At 37.1% G+C, this 23,759-nt stretch overlaps 1 protein-coding gene across 2 annotated transcripts in view; it reads right to left on the bottom strand.

Annotated features, from left to right (window-relative positions):
* Positions 1-23,759, bottom strand: part of arhgef1a (Rho guanine nucleotide exchange factor (GEF) 1a) — a 57,551-nt gene that overhangs the window by 16,296 nt on the left and 17,496 nt on the right. For both annotated transcript variants that reach the window (XM_062047520.1, XM_062047522.1), the window contains exons 3-13: positions 23,393-23,460; positions 23,166-23,229; positions 20,356-20,488; positions 17,096-17,205; positions 16,876-17,019; positions 16,542-16,792; positions 3,514-3,639; positions 3,320-3,437; positions 3,166-3,242; positions 2,907-3,078; positions 2,762-2,838 (exon numbers count right to left, since the gene is read on the bottom strand). In XM_062047520.1, coding sequence (XP_061903504.1) covers positions 2,762-2,838; positions 2,907-3,078; positions 3,166-3,242; positions 3,320-3,437; positions 3,514-3,639; positions 16,542-16,792; positions 16,876-17,019; positions 17,096-17,205; positions 20,356-20,488; positions 23,166-23,229; positions 23,393-23,460 — 1,340 coding nt within the window. The remainder of the gene's footprint in view (positions 1-2,761; positions 2,839-2,906; positions 3,079-3,165; positions 3,243-3,319; positions 3,438-3,513; positions 3,640-16,541; positions 16,793-16,875; positions 17,020-17,095; positions 17,206-20,355; positions 20,489-23,165; positions 23,230-23,392; positions 23,461-23,759) is intronic.

Raw genomic sequence — 23,759 nt, 5'->3', positions numbered from 1 at the left:
TCGGGACAAATTCGGGACAATGGTTGCCCTGGGAGATTGTCGGGAGGGGTACTGAAATTCGGGAGTCTCCCGGAAAAATCGGGAGGGTTGGCAAGTATGTTGCTAGGGCGGGATAGCCATTCAAAGAAGGTGAATTCATTAAAAAGTGCATGTTAGATTTTTTTTAGGAAATCTTTTCTTGCGGCACAGCCTCACCCCGTTTCTGCATCCAGTGGCCCCCCAGGTAAATTGAGTTTGAGACCCCTGACTTAGAGGGAACCCACGCAGTCACGGGGAGAACATGAAAACACACAGAAAGACCCCAAGCCCGGGGATTGAACCCGAGACCTTCTTATTGTGAGGCACCAACACTTAAAACCTGTTCCACCGTGCTGCCCCAAATATTTATGACATTATATGTAATTATTTTGACTTTTTATCCCATAATTTTGACTTTTTATCTCATAATTTTGACTTTTTATCTCATATTTTTGACTTTTTATCTCATAATTACAACTATTTTTGTCATAGTTTCGACTTTTTATTTTGTAATGTCGACATTTTATAAAATATTGATGACTATATATTCAATTATTTGGATTTAATATCTCTTTTTTTTTTTTTTACCTTATAATTTCGACTTTTTTTCTCATAATTTCAACTTTTCAATTTGTAATAAAATGTTATCTCATTAGCATGATTTTTTTCTCAAAATTTCAACACTTTATCTTATTATTTTGACTAGGGATGTCCGATAATGGCTTTTTGCCGATATCCGATATTCCGATATTGTCCAACTCTTTAATTACCGATACCGATATCAACCGACACCGATACTGATATACACAGTTGTGGAATTAACACATTATTATGCCTAATTTGGACAACCAGGTACGGTGAAGATAAGGTCCTTTTTTAAAAAAATTAATAAAATAAAATAAGATAAATAAATTAAAAGCATTTTCTTGAATAAAAAAGAAAGTAAAACAATATAAAATCAGTTACATAGAAACTAGTAATTAATGAAAATTAGTCAAATTAACTGTTAAAGGTTAGTACTATTAGTGGACCAGCAGCACGCACAATCATGTGTGCTTACGGACTGTATCCCTTGCAGACTGTATTGATATATATTGATATATAATGTAGGAACCACAATATTAATAACAGAAGGAAACAACCCTTTTGTGTGAATGAGTGTAAATGGGGGAGGGAGGTTTTTTGGGTTGGTGCACTAATTGTAAGTGTATCTTGGGTTTTTTATGTTGATTTCATTGAAAAAAAATTTAAAAAAATGATACCGATAAAAAAAAAAAACGATACCGATAATTTCCGATATAACATTTTTAAGCATTTATCGGCCGACAATATCGGCCGGCCGATATTATCGGACATCTCTAATTTTGACCTTTTATCTCATATTTTTTACTTTTTATTTTAAAATTACAACTTTTTTTGTCATAGTTTCGACTTTTTATTTTGTAATGTCGACATTTTATAAAATATTTATGACTATATATTCAATTATTTTGACTTAATATCTCTTATTTTTTTAATTTTTACCTTACAATTTCGACTTTTTTTCTCATAATTTCAACTTTTCAATTTGTAATAAAATGTTATCTCATTAGCATGATTTTTTTCTCAAAATTTCAACACTTTATCTTATTATTTTGACCTTTTATCTTTTAATGTTGACTTTTTATCTGATCATTTTGACTTGTTATCTGATAATTTTGACTTTTTATATCATTATTATAATTATTTCAAGTCATGGTAATGACGATTTTTTTACCTCATGATGTAGATTTTTAATCAAATATTTATTACTTTTTATCTAATTATTTCGACTTTATATCTCATATTTTTCACTTTTTATTTCATAATTGTGACTGTGAATCTCAATTTAGACTTTTTATCAAATAATTATGACTTTTTATCTGATTATTTCGATTCTTTATCTGATACTTTTTTATTTTTTATCTCATAATTTCTACTTTTAATTTAATATTTTTTTTATAATTTCGACATTTCATCTCAAAATAAGGATTTTTTAAATTAATATTTTGACCTTTACATATGTGTGTAAGTGTATAAAAATCACTTTTTATACAAGAAAGTACCGTATTTTTCGGACTAGAAGTCGCTCCGGAATATAAATCGCACCGGCTGAAAATGCATAATAAAGAAGGAAAAAAACATATATAAGTCGCACTGGAGTATAAGTCGCATTTTTTGGGGAAATGTATTTGATAAATAAGTGTACGTTATATGAGGCATAAATAACCAACTGAGAACGTGCCTGGTATGTTAACGCAACATATTATAGTAAGAGTCATTCAAATAACTATAACATATAGAACATGCTATACGTTTACCAAACAATCTGTCACTCCTAATCGCTAAATCCCATGAAATCTTATACGTCTAGTCTCTTACGTGAATGAGCTAAATAATATTATTTGATAATTTCACACATAAGTCGCTCCTGAGTATAAGTCGCTCCTGAGTATAAGTCGCACCCCCGGCCAAACTATGAAAAAAACTGCCACTTATAGTCCGAAAAATAGGGTACCTTTTATTTGATATCCAAATCGGCGCTCGTAATTCAATAAACCTCACAATCGAGTTACGCAACCTGTTGCTTTTTCCGAGGAAACTGCTAAAGTCTACCTGATTGTTGAAGACCCCGGATCTACAGTTTGTTATTTTTGCACAATTATTATCGCCGATTACTTTTGCTGCATCGATAAATGTGTGCTTCTGTGTGTATATCACCTACCAGGCATGGAAAGATGTACCTCTGGTCTTTCTCCTGCAGAAACACCAGGATGTCTGTCATCAGGAGGACCTGCACGTCTTCACACAAACACAACGTTACCTCCAAGCAATATATAAAGCGCCCCCTGGTGGAGTTATTTATTCACCTTTGAGTCTGGATCCTGGTGTTTTCCAAAACAGCATCCCTTCATGGACGAGTCTACGGCGAAGCAACTCGGCGGGCCTGAAAAGTCCGCCGTCCCTCACCCTGGCCTCGGCCCGCTGGTCCAGCTTGGCGTGGATCTCCTGCATCCGCTGCGACTTCTCCATTTCCTCCATCTGCCACACAGGAAGTGACCCAGAAAGAAAGAGTTTGAGCCACCACCTTTAATACAAACATGTAATCACATGACAAAAAATAAATACCTGTTGATCTATTGAATTGAGGAGATCTCGGACCATGGACAGAGCGTGCGCAATAGACGACGCTTCTTCCTCATCGTCTGCAAGAGAAGACAAACATTCTCACACTGCCCAGGTCCGGTAATTAGTCATTTTAACAACAAGCCTGGCAATTTACCGACGGTGTTGTCCAAAATACGCTGAATAAGGACGGGATATTTGGAGATGCGCTGAGTCACCAACAACATGCATTCTTGGACACCATGGCAGCGCAGCCACGGTCCTCGACTCACACGCTGCCCACAGAAGGACGGACCCATCAACCATCACGTCTCGGCTCTCACAGTCTAGATTCTTGTACTGTAGTCTCACCCGGATGAAGCACTGGAACCTCTTGTCTCTGGCCATCAGCGACTTGTACAACTTGACCGCCTTCAAGTGGCGACTGCAGAACTCGGCGTAGGTCTTCCGCATGTCGTCCGCACTCTGGCCTGAGAACTGGAACAGTTTTACAGTAGTTATATATGAATTAGGGCTAGGCGATATGGCCTTTTATTAATATCTCGATATTTTCAGGCCATGTCACGATACACGATATATATCTCGATATTTTGCCTTAGCCTTGAATGAAGACTTGATGCATATAATCACAGCAGTATGATGATTCTATATGTCTACATTAAAACATTCTTGTTCATACTGCATTAATTTATGCTCATTTTAAACTTTCATGCAGAGAGGGAAATCACAACTAAGTCAATTGACCAAAACTGTATTTATTCAACAGTTATTAAGCAGTGGCACAAACATTCATGTCATTTCCAAACAGAAAGTGCAAAATTGTCATAGTCATTTTAAAACAAGCTATGAGTGCACTTTTGTGCATGATGTCACTAAGATGACATATCAAAACAACACTAAATTAAAGTGCACTTTTTGTACAGAACGCCACTACAATATTTTAAAACAAATAAAGTGCACTTTTGTGCATGATGTCACACAAGATATTTCAATAACTGTCAAATAAAAATGAGCTGCATAATAGGAAATCAAATAGTGTATGTCCTTCACTATGTGGTAGGTTCCTGCAGACGTTATCTCCTTCTGTTGTTGACTATTTTTTTCCTACGGTGTTGATCTGGAAATAGTTGCTTCGGCATTTTGTTGGTGTGGCACCGAACGGAGATGTTGACATGCGGAGTTTCAAGCACTCCTTATTCTCTAGCGCATGGGTGTCAAACTCTGGCCCGCGGGCCAAATTTGGCCCGCCGTGTAATTTCATTTGGCCCTTGAGGCAATATCAAATTAACACTAGAGCTGGCCCGCCGATTATATACAGCGGCGGTGCCGCGGTAACACTGCATTCACAGCTAATTCTCATACTTGCCAACCCTCCCGGGATACTCCCAAATTTCAGTGCCCCTCTCGAAAATCGTCACGTCCGCTTTTCATCCAGTCCGAGTGCTGGCCCAGTCCCATAATATGTGCGGCTTCTGCACGCACACACAAGTGGATGCAACGCATACTTGATCAACAGCGATACAGGTTACACTGAGGGTTGCCGTATAAACAACTTTAACACTGTTAGAAATATACGCCACACTGTGAATCCACGCCAAACAAGAATGACAAACACATTTCGGGAGAACATCCGCACCGTAACACAACATAAACAAACAGAACAAATACCCAGAACCCTTTGCAGCACTAACTCTTCCGGGACGCTACAAGGTGTGTGTGTGTGTGTGTGGGGGGGGGCGGGGGGTTCTGGGTATTTGTTCTGTTGTGTTTATGTTGTGTTACGGTGCGGATGTTCTCCCGAAATGTGTTTGTCATTCTTGTTTGGCGTGGATTCACAGTGTGGCGTATATTTCTAACAGTGTTAAAGTTGTTTAAACGGTCACCCTCAGTGTAACCTGTATCGCTGTTGATCAAGTATGCGTTGCATTCACGTGTGTGTGCGTACAGAAGCCGCACATATCTTGTGACTGGGCCGGCACGTTGTTAGAATGGATGAAAAGCGGACGTGATGACAGCGCGTAGAGGACGTTAAAGGCAGTGCCTTTAAGGCACGAACCCAAGACTGTGGTCCGGGTGGACTACGAGATATAATGACTGATGAATACCTTTGTTCGATAAAGAAGGTTGCCTCAGCTCAAAGCCTGAGCCCCGACATTAATGAACTAGCATCCAAGAAAAGATGCCAGGTATCTGGCGTGGGCACATCAGATTAGATCAGTGTGTTGCAAACTGAGCAGTTTAAAGACCTGAATGGTTGGTTTATTCATTGTTATTTTATTTTCAAATTTATTAGCCTGTGGAAAAAGTTCATGTTGATATTTACCTCACAAGGCTGCAAATAGAAAAGAGGCATTCAATTTTTATTCAAATTGTATTTGATATGCCATTGATATTTTTTAATTATTATCATTATTATTATTTGAAACTCAAATTTTGCATGTCACTATAAAGTTATATAAGCCTTGCTTGTTCAATATTCAATGCAAAACTTGTTTGGATCCCTATTAAAAGGTTGATTTGTTCAACCTTGGCCCGCGGCTTTGTTCAGTTTTAAATTTTGGCCCACTCTGTATTTGAGTTTGACACCCCTGCTCTACCGGGTGACTTTTCAAATGATGCTACATTAGCAGTGCTGCTACTTTTTGTAGCAACGCTTTTGCCGCATAAATGTTCAACATCTTCCCGCTTGAAGCCAAACCACCGCCAGACGATGGACCCTGTGCTGTTTTTCTTGGGAATTAATTCTTCCTTCATTTGTTACCAGATTTGCACCTTCTCTCTCTCGTATTACCACTCGCACCACTGCACTAGCATCACAGCTAACGTTACCTGTTGGCTCCGCGGGAGCGTGTGACGTTGCACATGTGACGTACGTAAGAAGGGGCGCTTGTTTTAAGTCTCTGTGAGAAGGAGAGACAAGAAAGAGTGGGAAACGCATGCAGTGTAATGCCCGCAACTAAAAGCAACTGCGTGAGAACGTATACTTGAATATCACGATATCGTCATTTTCTATATCGCACGGAGACAAACCCGCGATATATGGAGTATATCGATATATCGCCCAGTCTTAATATGAACTACACTTTTAGCGCCGCCTACAGGTAGTGGTCAAGATGCTTTGGAATACAGTGGAACCTCGATTTACGAACCCCTCTATTTGCCAACTTTTCGGTTTGCAACCTTTTAGATTGCGCCAAATATGACTGTGTGAGAACACTTCATTCAGTCATTAATTTTGTGCTTGCCCGTATTGAAGAAACAGAGCACAGCAAGGTTTTAAATGTGATGAGAACAGACTTTTCTGGAAAATATGCCAAAGCGGACTTATATTTTACAGCAGAAGAGAAGACTACCTCTCGTTCAGCTGCGCTTCTTCCAAAAACGCACACACACACGGCCCCTCCCCCTCTCCCTCTATCTGCTCGTTTCTCTCCTCTCGTGAGCTACTCTTTTGACAATAGTAACGCACTCTACGTTCATTTTACTTTTAAAATGTTCATTATTGTAGCAATATGGTTGTTAAAATGAAGGATTTTTGTGATTTCTGATCGTTTGTGAGGGCACGTGTGTGTGTGTGTGTGTGCGTGTTGTCAGAGCAGCGCATACAGCACAATTCTGATTGTTAATAAAGAGAAAGTTGATCCATCATCTCTTTGTTATGTTTGTCAGATATACAGTGCTGTATAGCACTTAGTGTACAAACCTTATCTAAAATATGGACTTTTGTCAAGGCTGCAACCCAATTTCCATGTTTACATTGTTTCTTATGGACAAATCTGCCTAACTATACAAACTTTAGGATATACAAACCAAAGAACCAAGTAAGTTCGTAAATCGAGGTTCCACTGTACATGCTAGCATGCATGTAACGCGGATATCTTCAACATTTGATCATCATTAGACAAATAGTCAATGACTTTGTAATCCTTTCCAAAAGGTTTGACAAAAAACGAATTAGAGCTGCAACGATTAATCGATTAAACCGAATAATCCAAATAGAAAAAATCTTAATTTATATTATGTTGCTTCGATGAGTAGTTTTAATAGGTGTAAAGTACTAAAAAAACATAAAATACAGACCCGGTGCCCACATCTTTAAAATATGCGATCATAGTGTCCACACAGCCGCTGCAACAGAGCACACATGAGAGCGATGGTGATGTGATCTGTTTGGTACCGAACAGCGGAAAGTTTTGATTGAATCTGTTTTTTAAATGCACACATGTTAAAAAGTGTAATTTCAGTGCTAAATTTGAGAAAAAAAATTCTCGCACGCAAACAAATCTTTGTTTATTTGTTTTCCCTAAAATATGCATTGAGGCTGTAAAATGTTTACCGTATTTTTCGGAGTATAAATCGCTCCGGAGTATAAGTCGCACCGGCCGAAAATGCATAATAAAGAAGGAAAAAAACATATATAAGTCGCACTGGAGTATAAGTCGTATTTTTTGGGGAAATGTATTTGATAAAACCCAACACCAAGAATAGACATTTGAAAGGCAATTTAAAATAAATAAAGAATAGTGAACAACAGGCTGAATAAGTACGTTATATGACGCATTAATAACCAACTGAGAACGTGCCTGGTATGTTAACGTAACATATTATGGTAAGAGTCGATCAAATAACTATAACATATAGAACATGCTATACGTTTACCAAACAATCTGTCACTCCTAATCGCTAAATCCCATGAAATCTTATACATCTAGTCCAGGGGTCGGCAACCCAAAATGTTGAAAGAGCCATATTGGACCAAAAATACAAATACAAATCTGTCTGGAGCCGCAAAAAATTAAAAGCCATATTACATACAGATAGTGTGTCATGAGATATAAATTGAATTAAGATGACTTAAAGGAAACTAAATTACCTCAAATATAGCTACAAATAAGGCATAATGATGCAATATGTACATATAGATAGCCTAAATAGCATGTTAGCATCGATTAGCTTGCAATCATGCAGTGACCAAATATGTCTGATTAGCACTCCACACAAGTCAATAACATCAACAAAACTCACTTTTGTGCATTCATGCACAACGTTAAAAGTTTGGTGGACAAAATGAGACAGAAAAAGAAGTGGCATAAAACACGTCCTAGAAAGTCGGAGAAAGTTATACATGTAAACAAACTACGGTCACTTCCTGTCAATGAGAAAGGACGCAAAGAAAAAAAGCTCCGCTTCTGCTACCGGAGTTTTTGTTAAGTCTGAAGATTTTGACCACTGATTTGCGATCACAGCCACAGGAGAGTCACCTGGCATCTTCGATCTGATTTTGGTCAGTTGAGAGGCACTGATACGCTGAAATAAGGCGAGTGGAAGAGCCGTTAGCCTCAAACCAAAGGCGCCTCCCGCAGTTCAAAGCGGTTGCCTAGCAACCAAAAGTTACGGCGAGTTTACAGCTGTTTTAAAGTGATCCCGACGTCGCAGAGTGATATAAGTTGACAGGCGGACACCTCAAATTGATCTCTGAACGGCGCAAAGTACGAAATTGTTGAAAAAACAAGTTAAAAGTGCCGCAAGTCGCTAAAGAAGTAACTGCCCTTAAGACATAAGAGGCGCTGACGTCAGTGACTGCCGCGATGCCAAAAGTTAAAGGATTGACTGGAAAGACTGATTTGAAGCTGGGCACAGGACATGATGGGATTCAAGAAGGGATACTACAAAAAATACTCCAGGAATTTAAAGAAGAAATGATAGAAAAATTGGAAGAATTGATTGATGGATGGAAAGAGGATATGAAAGAAATGAAAGAAGAAATTAAAGAAATGAAAAAAGAGAACAACTCCAGAAATAAAGAAGCCACTGAAATGAGCACACAAATGAAGATCCTTCAAGAAGACAACAACATGCTGAGGAACATCATAGATGAAATGGATCAGGATAAACGAATGAATGATATCATCGTGACAGGGCACCGAATTAAACCAAGATCCTATGCGAAAGCTGTGAATAATGAAGGTGAACCAGATGAAATGGATATGATCTCAGCAGAACAGCAAGTGGTCAACTTTCTGCAATCAAAAGAAATTGAAATTGACATTAATAGCATCGAAACATGCATCCCACTGAACGGAAGAAACAACAACGCCACTCCAGTCGTGCTCGTGAAACTCGTAAACAGAAAATCTAAAATGGCATTGCTGAGACAGGGAAAGAAGCTGAAGGGAACAAATGTGTACATGAATGAGCATCTCACAAAACGCAATGCTGGAATCGCCAAGAAAGCACGCGACTTGAGAAGGCAGGGAAAAATCCAGGGAACTTGGAGCACCAACTGTAAAATCTACATCAAGCTGAATGGAGGTCCAGAAGCAAGAGTAATTGTTGTCCATGACATCAAGGACCTGGACAATTTTTAAAGTTTACACAGCTACCAAAACAACGATGATAATGGACTCTGACAGAAAACAAGCACCTAAATTCAGCATCGACACTACTCTGTTCCAAGGGACGACTAAACAAGAGGACCTACATTCAGGATTACATCCACCTACACTTATTGAGATTATTGAAACAACATCAAAGTTTGTTGAACAAGAAAATATGGAACTAAAAAATTTCTGCAACAAAGATCACAAAAACCAGGATTTGGAAAATGATATAGATCCAGATACAAATTTTTTCTCCCACATCAGTAATAGTTGTTTTTATTATACAGATGATCAATATAATAGCAACATTGAATGTGATAACAAATTGTCAATTATTCATTTTAATAGTAGAAGCTTGTATGCAAATTACAACAACATTAAGAACTTTTTGGAACACATCAACGGACCCTTCAAAGTGATTGCTGTCACAGAAACATGGATTGATGATAAAAAAGGAATAGATTTTGATCTGGAGGGATATGAACTAAACTACATCAACAGAACCAACAAAAATGGAGGAGGAGTAGCTGTGTACGTGATGAAGAACCTGAACTACAAAGTGGTAAAAAACATGTCATTTGCCATTGATAATATCTTAGAATGTATAACCATTGAAATATGTCAGGAAAAAAGCAAAAACATATTCATCAGTTGTTTATATAGATCACCTAAGTCAAGTATAGAAACATTTGAAGAATGGATCAAGGCTACTTACATGGACAATGGTCAAAGAATAATGTTCTTATGTGGTGACTTTAATATTGACTTATTGAACCCCAACAAGCAAAAGTCTATTGATGACTTCATTGATACAATGTACAGCATCAGTCTATATCCTAAAATCACAAAGCCAAGCAGAATCACAGGACACTGTGCCACGCTTATTGATCATATTTTTACCAATGATTTTGATAATAACACTACAAGTGGTCTACTTATAAGCGACGTTAGTGATCATCTGCCAGTTTTTACAATATATGATGGAAACTACAAGAAGAACATGGAAGACAAAAGGACATTTCGAAGACTATGCACAGAGAAGAGGATGACTGCCTTCAAAATTGAGCTACAAAAGCAAGATTGGGACAATGTGTATAATGAAAAAGAGGTTGATGAAGCATATGAACATTTCTTAAACAAGTTCATAATACTTTATGACAAACATTGTCCATGGATACAACTCAGTAACAAGCAGAGAAAGAATAATCAACCATGGATGACAAAAGGATTAAAAAATGCTTGTAAGAAGAAGAATACACTATATAGAGAACTTATAGCACAAAGAACTATAGAGGCAGAAATTAAGTACAAAAAGTATAAAAACAAGTTAACAGACATACTACGATCATGTAGAAAAGAATATTACAGTGAATTATTGGACAGGAACAAAAATAATATGAGAGCAACATGGGGCATCCTCAATAGCATTATTAAAAATGGAACTAAGAGGGACTACCCTCAATACTTCTTAGATGAAAATAAAAAAAATGACAACATAAAGGAAGTAGTTGAAAGCTTCAATAATTATTTTGTAAATATTGGACCAAAATTGGAAGAAAGGATTCCAGACCCAGTTCCAATTGAGGACTATAATGACACCATAGAGCCAAATCCCAATTCCATGTTCCTCAGTAATGTGACACAGGAGGAAATAGTTACAATCGTGAAAAAATGTAAATCTAAGACTTCAACTGATTGTAACGGAATTGATATGGAAACGATAAAAAAGGTTATTGAAGAGATCTCAGGACCATTAATGTATATTAGTAACCTATCATTTCAAACAGGTACATTTCCAAACAAAATGAAAATAGCTAAAGTTGCACCAATTTATAAGACTGGAGATAAACATCAATTTACAAATTATAGACCTGTTTCTCTACTTCCACAATTTTCTAAAATCATTGAAAAACTGTTCAATAACAGATTAGAAAGTTTCATAAATAAAAATAGAATACTCGAAGAGAACCAATATGGATATAGAGCTAATGTCTCAACTTCAATGGCTTTAATTGAAATTACAGAAGAAATTACCAATGCAATAGATAGTAAAAAATGTGCAGCAGCGGTTTTTATGGATCTAACTAAAGCTTTTGACACAATTAATCACAATATTTTAATCAAAAAACTAGAACGATATGGCATCAGAGGGTTAGTCTTAAACTGGATAAGAAGTTATCTAACGAACAGGAAACAATACGTGAAGCTAGGCGAACACACGTCTACAACGCTAAATATATCCTGTGGTGTACCTCAGGGATCAATATTAGGACCTAAATTATTCAATCTCTATATAAATGACATTTGTAAAGTTACAAAAGATTTAAAGTTAGTATTATTTGCGGATGATACAACAGCGTTTTGTTCAGGAGAGAACACACAGGAGATAATACAAATAATAACAGAAGAAATTAACAAATTAAAAAGATGGTTTGACAAAAACAGACTATCGTTGAATCTTAGTAAAACTAAAATAATGCTATTTGGTAACAGTAGAAGAGAAAGTCAAACACAAATACAAATAGACGGAATAGAAATTGAAAGAGTAAACGAAACCAAATTTGTAGGTATAATGATTGATGATAAATTGAACTGGAAATCTCACGTAAAAAATATACAACATAAAGTTGCAAGAAACACGTCAATAATGAATAAAGCAAAACATGTTCTAGACCAAAAATCCCTTCATATTCTCTACTGCTCACTAGTGTTACCATATCTGAGCTACTGTGTAGAAATATGGGGAAATAATTACAAAAGTACACTTCATTCATTAACGGTGTTACAAAAAAGATCAGTTATAATAATACATAATGTTGGATATAGAGAACATACAAACCCTTTATTTATTGAATCAAAAATACTGAAATTCCACGACATAGTGAATTTGCAAACAGCTAAAATTATGCACAAAGCAAACTATAACCTGCTACCCAAGAATATACAACAATTCTTCTCAACAAAAGAGGAGAAATATAATCTTAGAGAAAAACGTAATTTAAAACATTTGTATGCACGTACAACACTTAAGACCTTCAGTATATCAGTATGTGGAATTAAATTATGGAATGGATTAAGCAAAGCAATCAAACAATGTACTAATATGATACACTTCAAGAAACTCTTCAAACTTAAAGTGTTTACAAAGTACAATGAAGAAGAACCATGACAAACATTCTGAATTTATTTCATCCATCCATTCATTCATTCTTAAAGTAATCTTACTTATCTCATCATATGAAATATGACTTACTTCACCAATTATTATTATTAAATTCTTACTATTATTTATTTATTTATTTTTATTGTAATTACTTATGGAGTTTATTGTGAAAAAATTGTGAACAGGAAGTGAACAAAAAGTTTTGCAACTGTTATGTAAAGAAAAGGGGTAGGATTAAATAAGCTCTGCTTCTTCCTACTCCTTTTCGAACATGTTGAAAAGAAACTGGAAATTGTGATGTATCATGTTGTATGCTTGCATGTTCGAAATAAACTCAAACTCAAACTCAAACTCAAACGGTGAGTTCAAGGACCGCCAAAATTAGTAGGACAAAACGGCGCTCGCCAAATACTCGAATCAGTGAAGCATGTTTAATATAAACAGTGTGCTTTATAACAATTATGGAGGTTTGTGTCATGTTTGTCCTCCTACAGTAACCATATTAAAACAAAAAATATATATTTTTCCCCCTCATCTTTTCCATTTTTCATACATTTTTGAAAAAGCTCCAGAGAGCCACTAGGGCGGCGCTAAAGAGCCGCTTGTGGCTCTAGAGCCGCGCGTTGCCGACCCCTGGTCTAGTCTCTTACGTGAATGAGCTAAATAATATTATTTGATATTTTACGGTAATGTGTTAATAATTTCACAGATAAGTCGCTCCTGAGTATAAGTCGCACCCCCGGCCAAACTATGAAAAAAACTGCGACTTATAGCCCGAAAAATACGGTACTCGATTACTCAATTAATCGAAACAAACTAATCGATGGATTACTAAAATAATTGATAACTGCAGCCGAACCCGAAACGTTCAAAACCAAAGCAATTTTTCCCATAAGTAATAATCCAACTAAAGAGGCTGTTTGCAACTTGTTCAAAGTTAAAAAAATGTATACACAAAAATATAACATGAACACCAGTGTAATTAGTGCTTTAATAGTTGTTGTTTTTTACGTGTCTAATAGTGTATAGTATTGAATAGTGATTAAAGGGGACCTTTTTTGCAAAACTAACTGGCCCCAAAAGTTTTTACAATTACTGTACTATTAGGTGTGCTCAAAAAAATAAAAAAATAAAAAATAAATTCACATCCGAATCGCAATTCTTATTCCGATTCATAATTTTTAATAATCAATTAAACTAAATAAAAAAACAATGAATATATATAGAGTATATACATATGTATATACATTTTTTTAAATGTGTTTTTCTCCCATTTCTGTGCTTACTCACTGCATGTATACAGTACATCAATGTCAATTTTATATCTTTTATTAAACTTTGCTAAATCGCTATCATTAGCTGGCATCAAAGCTAATGCATATGTTATGTACGGGCAGAGTTTACGTCATTGTATACTAAAAGCCGTAAGAGGGCGGGATACAACGCTTAAAACACATTGGAAACTTAGAGCCCTCTAGGCATCCATGTAAAGGTTGCAAACAGTCCATTTAATCTGTTCCAAACACCCAAAAATGTAAACAGAAAACCCATTTTTAGAGAGAATATTTATAGTTTTACATGCAAAAATACATACAAAAGATGCATGAACTGGATAAATGAAGATTTAACCTCACACTATTCAAGACAACGATGAGCGGAGAGGGAGAATAGGTAGAGTTCTTTGCTACGAATTCTTTCTTCAATCAATCAATCAATCAATCAATCAATGCTTACTTATATAGCCCTAAATCACGAGTGTCTCAAAGAGCTGCACAAGCCACAACAACATCCTCGACTAAGATCCCAATCAATATGTTCTCACATTTTTTTTATCTAAGTGCTGGCACTTGCAAATTTCTTCGGCCCCAAGGTGGCTTAGTTGGCAGTCGTACTTCATAAATAAGTACCGCAACTCGAGGGATTCTTTGTTCAGGATCTCAAATTTGCGTAATTATATGGGGGAAAGACGATTTGTTTGTTACGCAAACTGTAACAAACAATAACCGAGACGTCGTACAGGGCAAAGTTTGGCAAAAATGTCTGTCGTAAACCAAATCATCAAAAAGTGATACCACTGTAAGATGTTTTGTTTGTTTTTCAACCGATGAATCAACAGCGCTACCATGTGGTGTAGTTGGGATATGCTTTGCCAAATGTTCCCACTTTTGTGTGCTACTGAATGCATGGAAGGTAATTTGTGTCTTCATTACGAAATACTTTTTTTGGCACTAAATTGATGTTACTGAATTTTTTGTATTTGCGATTTGTGATCAGAATTTTTTTTTACATTAAATTATGCTGACAATTTCAGTGAATATAAAATGTGTGAGCAAAATGTGTGTGTTTAAATTGTATTTTGGTAAAATACAGTGTTTTGCAATTAAGTGTATAAAAATTCAGTGTATAAAAATTCTGTGTATAAAAATTCAGTGCAAAAAAATTTAAGTGTTAGTAGTTCTGCACTTACCGTAACCTTTCTACAATTAATTTGAATACACTTATTGGTTTTGCACAAAATTTTTGTACACCGATTTTTTTTGCACTGATTTTTTATGCACTTAATTGTTTTTGCACTGAATTTTTATGCACTGAATTTAAAACAATCAAATTATGCAGACAATTTCATTGAATAAACAGTTTTGAGCAAAATGTGTGTGTTTCAAAATTCAGTGTGTAAAAATTCATTGTAAAAAAATAATTTTCAAAAAATTCAGTGTAAAAAAATTCAGGGAATAAAAATTTAGTGCAGAAATATTCATTGCTTCAAAACTCAAGAACCACTTCCAGTAAATCAAGACAGTATTGAATGCTTCAGTCTTATGTTACTTTAAGTGGGTGTTGAGTTTTGAAGGAACGGATAGTTCTGCCCTGAACATTTCTACAATTAATTTGTATACACTTATTTTTTTGCACTAAATTTTCATACACTGGATTTTTTTTGCACTGAATTTTTCTGCACTAAATATTTTTACACAAAAATTTGCTTTCATTTAATTTTTATACACTTACATTTTTTTGCACTAAATTTGTATACAATGAATTTAAAAAAATAAATAATATAATGCAGACGATTTCATTGAATACAAATGTGTGAGCAAAATGTGTGAGTTTCAAACTTCTGTGTGTCAAAATTCAGTGGGAAAAAAAAATCATTTTGTAAAAATTCAGTGTAAAAAAATTCAGGAAATAAAAATTCAGTGCAGAAATATTCGTTTAAACTTAGACTTAGACAAACTTTCGTGATCCACAAGGGAAATTGTTCCACACAGTAGCTCAGTTACAAAGGCTGAAAAAGGCTAAGAATGGAAAGGATAATGCACACAAGGGCACAAAAAGAGGGCGAAAACAAAAGTTATAAATTACACAAAAAATGTACCATAGTAGCAATATAAAATATGGCACATTTTTAGTTTCTTCAAAACTCAAACCCACTTCCAGGAAATTAAGACAGGATTGAATGCTTCAGTCCTAATATAACTCAAGTGGGTCTTGAAAATTTCTGCACTGAATTTTTATACACTTTAACTTTTTTGCACTGTATTTTTATACACTGATTTTTTTAATTGTCCGCATAATTTGATTTAAAAAAATTCCATCCATCCATTTTCTACCGCTTAATCCTTTCGGGGTCGCGGGGGGCGCTGGAGCCTATCTCAGCTACAATCGGGCGGAAGGCAGGGTACACCCTGGACAAGTCGCCACCTCATCGCAGGGCCAACACAGATTTTGAAAAAATTCAGTTACATAAATTCAGTGTAAAAAAAAAGCGTTCGTACATAAATAAACCTCTATAGAATGTATATCATTGCTAGTTTTATGGTTTGTATGGCAACTACCTGCTCCAGCAGAATGTCCCCCAGGCGATGTATGGTGAAGTTGCAGTGCGATTCGGGCTGCAGGCTGCTGTTCCGCCGCAGCAGAAGTTGCACCAGGAAGTGCGAGTGTATGCTGATCAGCTGGTCCAAGCATGGGAACAAGGCGTGCACGGTGCTCGGGTCCAGCTGCAGCTCCTCCAGCAGGCCCTGCCGGAACACGCGCTCCATGATGCGTAGCGTCCGCATGTGGTGCACCTCGGTCTGGATCAACTCTGAGGGGAAATTGATTGTGTATTTGAGCGCACGTCTGCTTTGTGTTTAGCAACATGGGTCATGATTGATGATATATCTTCACCATAAATGACATCCTGCCTCTTGATGACGTTTTTGCAGTGTGCGTGGAGGTAATCGGTGTCCACGGCCATGCTCCACGAGTCCGCCTTGAAGTCCTCGCCCTCCAGCTCCATCTCCTCCAGGATGGAAGTGTAGTAGAGATCTCCTGAAGAGGACCATCAACAAAACTGACAAAAGCGTCACTATTATCACACGTGTCGTTCACCCTGAATGAATAATACCGTCATCATTGAGGGACTCCACCGACATGGCTCTGTTCCTGAAGTTGAGGGAGTCTGTGGACTGGGACAGGATCCGACGTAGCCCCAGAGGCGAGTCGTCATTCAGGTTTCTGCAGCACGCACATTCACTTACTTACATTTGCTAGTGGGGCTGCACGATAATACGTTGTGTACCCCTCACTCTTCGATGCTTTAGGAGCCAGCTGCCCTGGACAATGGGCTGACAGCCAGGGGGTTTTAGCTCATTGGCTAGCGCTGCTCGAGTATTGTGACTTGTGGGTCGCCGGTTCAAGCCTAAGCGCATGCACAACTTGAATGAGGTTTGAGAGGGATAATTTAGTGGATGATTTATTTAGAAAAAATTATGCTCCCACAAGCATATTTTGTTTTGTTCAACTAAGATATCTTTATTTTTTAGAACATTATTTTAAATCATTTTATTATCTATGTACAGTACAGGCCAAAAATTTGGACACAGCTTCTCATTTCAATGCGTTTTCTTTATTTTCATGACTATTCACATTGTAGATTGTCACTGAAGGCATCAAAACTATGACACCTTTCAGGTGTCTATTTCTTGAAGCTCATCGAGAGAATGCCAAGAGTCTGCAAAGCAGTAATTAGAGCAAAGGGTGGCTATTTTGTTAAGTACATAACTCCACATGTGTTCATTCATAGTTTTGATGCCTTCAGTGACAATCTACAATGTAAATAGTCATGAAAATAAAGAAAACGCATTGAATGAGAAGGTGTGTCCAAACTTTTGGCCTGTACTTTATGTGTGTTCCCTCCAACAATAATTAAATAGATACAAAAAGAGTGAGGTTTGGGAGTGATAAATTAGTGGCTCATTTATTTCGAAAACATGTATGATACATACTGTAAGTATGACAAAGAAGCACCATTTTGGACAATAATTAGTAGGCTGTTGGAAGGGTGAATTTTTAAAAATAATAATTCATGTACACTCCCACAAGCAAATGTTGTTTTGTTCAACTAAGATAGCTTTATTTAAAAACATTTTTTATCATCATTTTATCATCTATGTACCGTATTTTCCAGACTATAAGGCGCACTTAAAAAATAAAAAATAAATTCTCAAAACTCGACAGTCCGCCTTATAACCCGGTGCGCCTAATGTAAGGAATACAATCGGTTGAGCTTACCCTCCTCGAAGCAATATCAGAATCAGAAAAATACTTAATTAATCCCAGAGGGGAAATTAAGAGAAATTAAACATTTTTATTTGGTACATGGTGTAATGATAAGTGTGACCAGTAGATGGCAGTCAAACATAAGAGATAAGTTTAGACTGCACTATTATGACAATATGTCTCAAGTAAACAACACCAACATTTTATATGTTCCATTGAAAATATAGAACATTACACACGACGCTCAAAAATCCATCAAAATGTTTTAGTACGACCTTGGTAAGCTGTGAAGCCGCACCGCTTAATGGATTGTACTGTGCTTCAACATATAATAATAATTATTGTGTGTGTATAAGGTAAGACATATTAGCTGGCGTTTTATTGCACAATATTATGCAAAAGCAACTTTTCTTACCTTCTGGTACCTGCTGATCTGTATTTGGGATCTGTATAAGTCCTGAAAAATTGCGCGCGTCCGCGCCGACGCTGTAGTCGATGAGCTTCTTCTTTTTTTCTATCTTCTTGTTATGGGACATTCATCCTCCGCTGTTGCCATTTCTAATATAAAGTAATGTAAAGTTCTTACTTATATCTGTCAGTAAACTCGCCATGAAAGCGCTAAAACATACCGGTGTAGTGAGTTTACTTTATTCACCCAAGGAACTTTAGTTATTAGAGAGTTCCGGTTTTTCACGTGACACATTTCCTGTGTTGTTGTTTCCGGATGAGGAGATGCTGCTCCGTTATTGATTTAAGTAAAGTCTGAATGTCATTAAAACAGTTAGCTCCATCTTTTGACACTTCTTCCACTCCCGTCCTTGCACGCTACACCGCTACAACAAAGATGACGGGGAGAAGACGCTACAGAAGGTGAGCCACGTAAATAAGACCGCCCACAAAACGGCGCATCCGGAAGCGACTGTCAGAAAGCGGCTTGAAGATGATCTGTAAAACATCATCTATGCAACATTTTGACCAAAGAACCACCATTACATGTTACATTATGTAGACCACAAGGAAGTGTTTTACATTTAGAAAAAAATAATAATAATATGACTCCTTTAATGCGCCCTATATGCCTTATATATGAAAAAAGATAAAAAATATCATCAGCAGTGCGCCTTATGGTCCGGAAAATACAGGTAAGTTTGTTTTCTCAAAAAAAAAACCCGTAAATAATAATTAAGTTAAAAAAGGGCGTGTTTTCGGGGTGATAATTTAGTGTCTAGATTTTTTTTTTAACGATACATACTGTATGTTTGGTAAACAAGCACCTTTTAGGAAGGGTGATTTTTTGTAAATAATAATTTATGTATGCTCCCACAAATATATAATTTGTTCTGTTCAATTAAGAGATTTTTTAAAATCTTCTATGTATGTTTGTTCCTGCCAAAAAAAAAATTCCAATAATAATTAAGTACAAAAAAAAAAGAGTGAGGTTTAAGAGTGATAATTAGTGAATGTTTTATTTTGGAAAAAGATAATAAATCAAAAGCCCTTTGAGACACTCGTGATTTAGGGCTATATAAGTAAACTTTGATAGATTCATTGATTGAAATAAAATACATTTGTTTTTGCCAATAAGCAGCCTAATGGAAGAGTGGACAAAAATGTGTAATTTATGTACGCTCCAACAAGCATATTTTGTTTGGTATTTTACTTTTGTTTTACCATTTTTTTTAAACAAATACATTTTTTTAATTGAATTTTTTTTTTTGTAAAATTAATTCTTAATTTTTTTAATCTAGCCTATATATATTTGTTCCCTATATTTGTTTAATAAATACATGGAAAAAAACTCCTATAAAAATGTATTTAAAAAAAAAGAAAAATTAGTGAGGTTTGGGAGGGTACCGGTAACAAATGCTAGTTAGTGTGGATGTACGTTGTATAAATCTCACTCCCCTGGGTTTTTAGCTCATTGGCTAGCGCTGCTTGACTTCTCTGATTTTTGGATGCTGGTTTGAGACCCGTGCGGGGGGCAATGCTATAAAATTGCTTTACACTTTAAACGATTAACAGCGATGTGCCCCACAATGTTTTCTGTGTTAAAAGACAGCTCAGTGCAAAAGAACACACCCACGCAGACACTTTCACCATTCTCACCCTGCGATGTTGTTGGTGGAGACACTTTTGGACAGCATGAGGCTGGAGCGTCCTCGGCGGGATCCGAGAAGGGAATGTCGGAGGCTTTCGGAAGGGTAGATGGCTGAACTCGGGCGCTCACGCATTACTGGATCTATTAGGGAGAACGTTGTGTTACAGAAACACAAAGTCACATTTGATCAAGCATCTCAAGCGAGAGTACTGTAGAACGTAAACTTGAACATACTTTAGAGTAGTCAGTGTACAGCTTGTATCGTGGTACATATTTAATATCCACTGAAAATGACTTAACACACAGCCGTTATTATCTAAATAGCTGGTAACACAAGAGCAAAATATTTGTGTCAAGCCTGGTGGTGGGGCTGCATGAGTGCCGCCAGCACTTGGGAGCTGCGGTTCATCCAGGGAAACTAACTCCACTTGTGTTTCCAGCCATTTAGACAATAATGGCTTTGTGTTATCATTTTCTGTGTCATCTGCGCTGCTATCCAAGCTATACCCTCACTACTCTAAAGCAGGGGTCAACGATGTTTTCCAGGCCAAGGACCCCAAAACTGGTGGAAAACTGGAGCGGGGACCCCCTACTTGTATATCCTGTATACAATTATATTTCAAATAGAACTGGTTTGAAAAGCACAGTTGTGCAATACTAACATATTCAAATAATACATTATAGCACTGTTAATAACCAGCTAGCAACCTGTGCTCTAATGGCTAACTGACAACTGGTGCGCTAATTGCCAGTTGGCGACTAGTGTGCTAAACGCTAGCTGGTGACTGGCGCGCTAATAGCTAGGTGACAACTAGCGAGGTAATCGTTGGCTGGCAACTGGCACGCTAATTTCTAGCTGGCAACCAGTGTGCTAATCGCTGGCTGACGACTGACATGCTAATCGCTAGCCGGAGACTGGCTCACTTATTGATAGCTGACAGCTGGTGTGCCAATTGCTAGCTGATAACTAGTGCGGTAATCTCTAGCTGACAACTGGTGTTCTAATTGTTTACTGGCAACTGGTGCAATAAACACTAGCTGACGACAGGTGCACTAATCGCTAGATGACCACTGGTGCGCTAATAGCTAGGCGACAACTAGGGCAGCAATCGCTAGCTAACAACAACCGCGCTAATCGCTAACTGGCGCGCTAATTGCAAGCGGACGCCTGGCGCGCCAATCGGTAGCTGATAACTAGCTCGGTAATCGCTAGCTGGCATTTAGTGCGGTAATTGCTAGCTGATAACTAGCATGTTAATTGCTAGTTGGAAACTGGTGTGCTAATCGCTAGTTGGAAACTGGCGCACTAATCAATAGCTAGGAACTGTCGCTTTAACTGCTAGCTGACGACTGGCGCTTGAATTGCTAGCTGGCAACTGGTGTGCTAATTGTTAGCTATCTCAAATGCTAACATGAATAAAATATTATCATTATAGTATTCATGTTTGTATTTTAAATCAGTGGTCCCCAACCACCGGGCCATGGCCCGGTACCGGTCCGTGGGCCGATTGGTACCGGACCGCACAAGAAATAAAAAAAATAAAAAAATATTGATTGATTGATTTTTTTTTTTTTTTATTAAATCAACATAAAAAACACAATATATACATTATATATCAATATGGATCAATATAGTCTGCAGGGATACAGTCCGTAAGCACACATCATTGTATTTCTTTATGACAAAAAAATAAATAATAAAAAAAATTAAAATACCATCCCCCCGGTCCGTGAGACAAATTTTCAAGCGTACAAAAAGGTTGGGGACCACTGTTTTAAATGATAAACTACACTACGGTGTGTCGTCTCAATGTTAATGTGTATTTACAGTCGTGGCCAAAAGTTTACATACACTTGTAAAGAACATAATGTCATGGCTGTCTTGAGTTTCCAAACATTTCTACAACTCTTATTTTTTTGTGATAGAGTGATTGGAGCACATACTTGTTGGTCACAAAAAACATTCATGAAGTTTGGTTCTTTTCCGAATTTATTATGGGTCTACTGAAAATGTGACCAAATCTGCTGGGTCAAAAGTATACATACAGCAATGTTAATATTTGGATACATGTCCCTTGGCAAGTTTCACTGCAATGAGGCGCTTTTGGTAGCCATCCACAAGCTTCTGGTTGAATTTTTGACCACTCCTCTTGACAAAATTGGTGAGTTCACCTAAATGTGTTGGTTTTCTGACATGGACTTGTTTCTTCAGCATTGTCCACACGTTTAAGTCAGGACTTTGGGAAGGCCATTCTAAAACCTTCATTCTAGCCTGATTTAGCCATTCCTTTACCACTTTTGACGTGTGTTTAGGATCATTGTCCTGTTGGAACACCCAACTGCGCCCACCCAACCTCCGGGCTGATGATTTTAGGTTGTCCTGAAGAATTTGGAGGGAAACCTCCTTTTTCATTGTCCCATTTACTCTCTGTAAAGCACCAGTTCCATTGGTAGCCAAACAGGCCCAGAGCATAATAGTACCACCACAAATTCTTGACGGTAGGAATGGTGTTCCTGGGATTAAAGGCCTCACCTTTTCTCCTCCAAACATATTGCTGGGTATTGTGGCCAAACATCTGGCATCACATGGACAAAGATAAGACCTTCTGGAGGAAAGTTCTGTGGTCAGCCATGACATTATGTTCTTTACAAGTGTATGACCACGACTGTAAATACATTTAAATTTGTGCGACTCCCTGCAGTACCTATGCGGACCACCTGAATATCACTGACCCTCTGTTGAAGACCTCCGACTCTGAGTGTACTTTCTATACTAATGTCCATTGAAAAGATCCAAATAAAAAGAGGGGTATCTTACTTCTTGTGCGCAGTGCGACATTCTGCAAGGATGAGTTGTTCCGCATGAGCACTGTCTTCTGCTGCTGTGAATGAGAAACATAAAAATATGACTTATTGTTATTGTTCCACTGACAGTCTCCATTCAACAGCTCATACTATTTTCTTCTTTACAAATGTCCAATGACTAGTATACACTTCTAGATACATTTCTACTCTTTATTTCACAAAACATGGCTGGTTTCTCACCCGCTGTTTGACTTTGGCACAGTTTGGTAACGTGTCCCTGCAGCGGTTGTGGATAGTCACATTGCATGCTGGGGAAAAAAAATGAAAAAAGAGACTTAGTATGTTTAAAAAAGCTCAGACATTTTAGTAATGTTCTCTATGTGTCCTTTGAGTGTTTAAAGAACAAAAATCTCTCATCGCCTTTACTTATTTGCTCCACTTTTGAGAGAAGAGGCGCTGACCCAGAGCCAATCCCTGGCTTTTTGTGGCCCTAAATAAGATTTTGTTTGTGGCCCCATGCTGGTCTTTGATATCACTGGTGTAACACACTATGGGCTATAGGGCAGTTAAGTAAGTATTGTAACACAGTCGTGATATCACGCTTCGA

The sequence above is a fragment of the Entelurus aequoreus genome, linkage group LG05 (assembly GCF_033978785.1).
Source record: "Entelurus aequoreus isolate RoL-2023_Sb linkage group LG05, RoL_Eaeq_v1.1, whole genome shotgun sequence".
NCBI classification, from domain to species: domain Eukaryota; kingdom Metazoa; phylum Chordata; class Actinopteri; order Syngnathiformes; family Syngnathidae; genus Entelurus; species Entelurus aequoreus.
The sequence above is the reverse complement of the archived record's forward strand: the minus strand, read 5'-3'. Positions and strand labels throughout refer to the sequence as shown.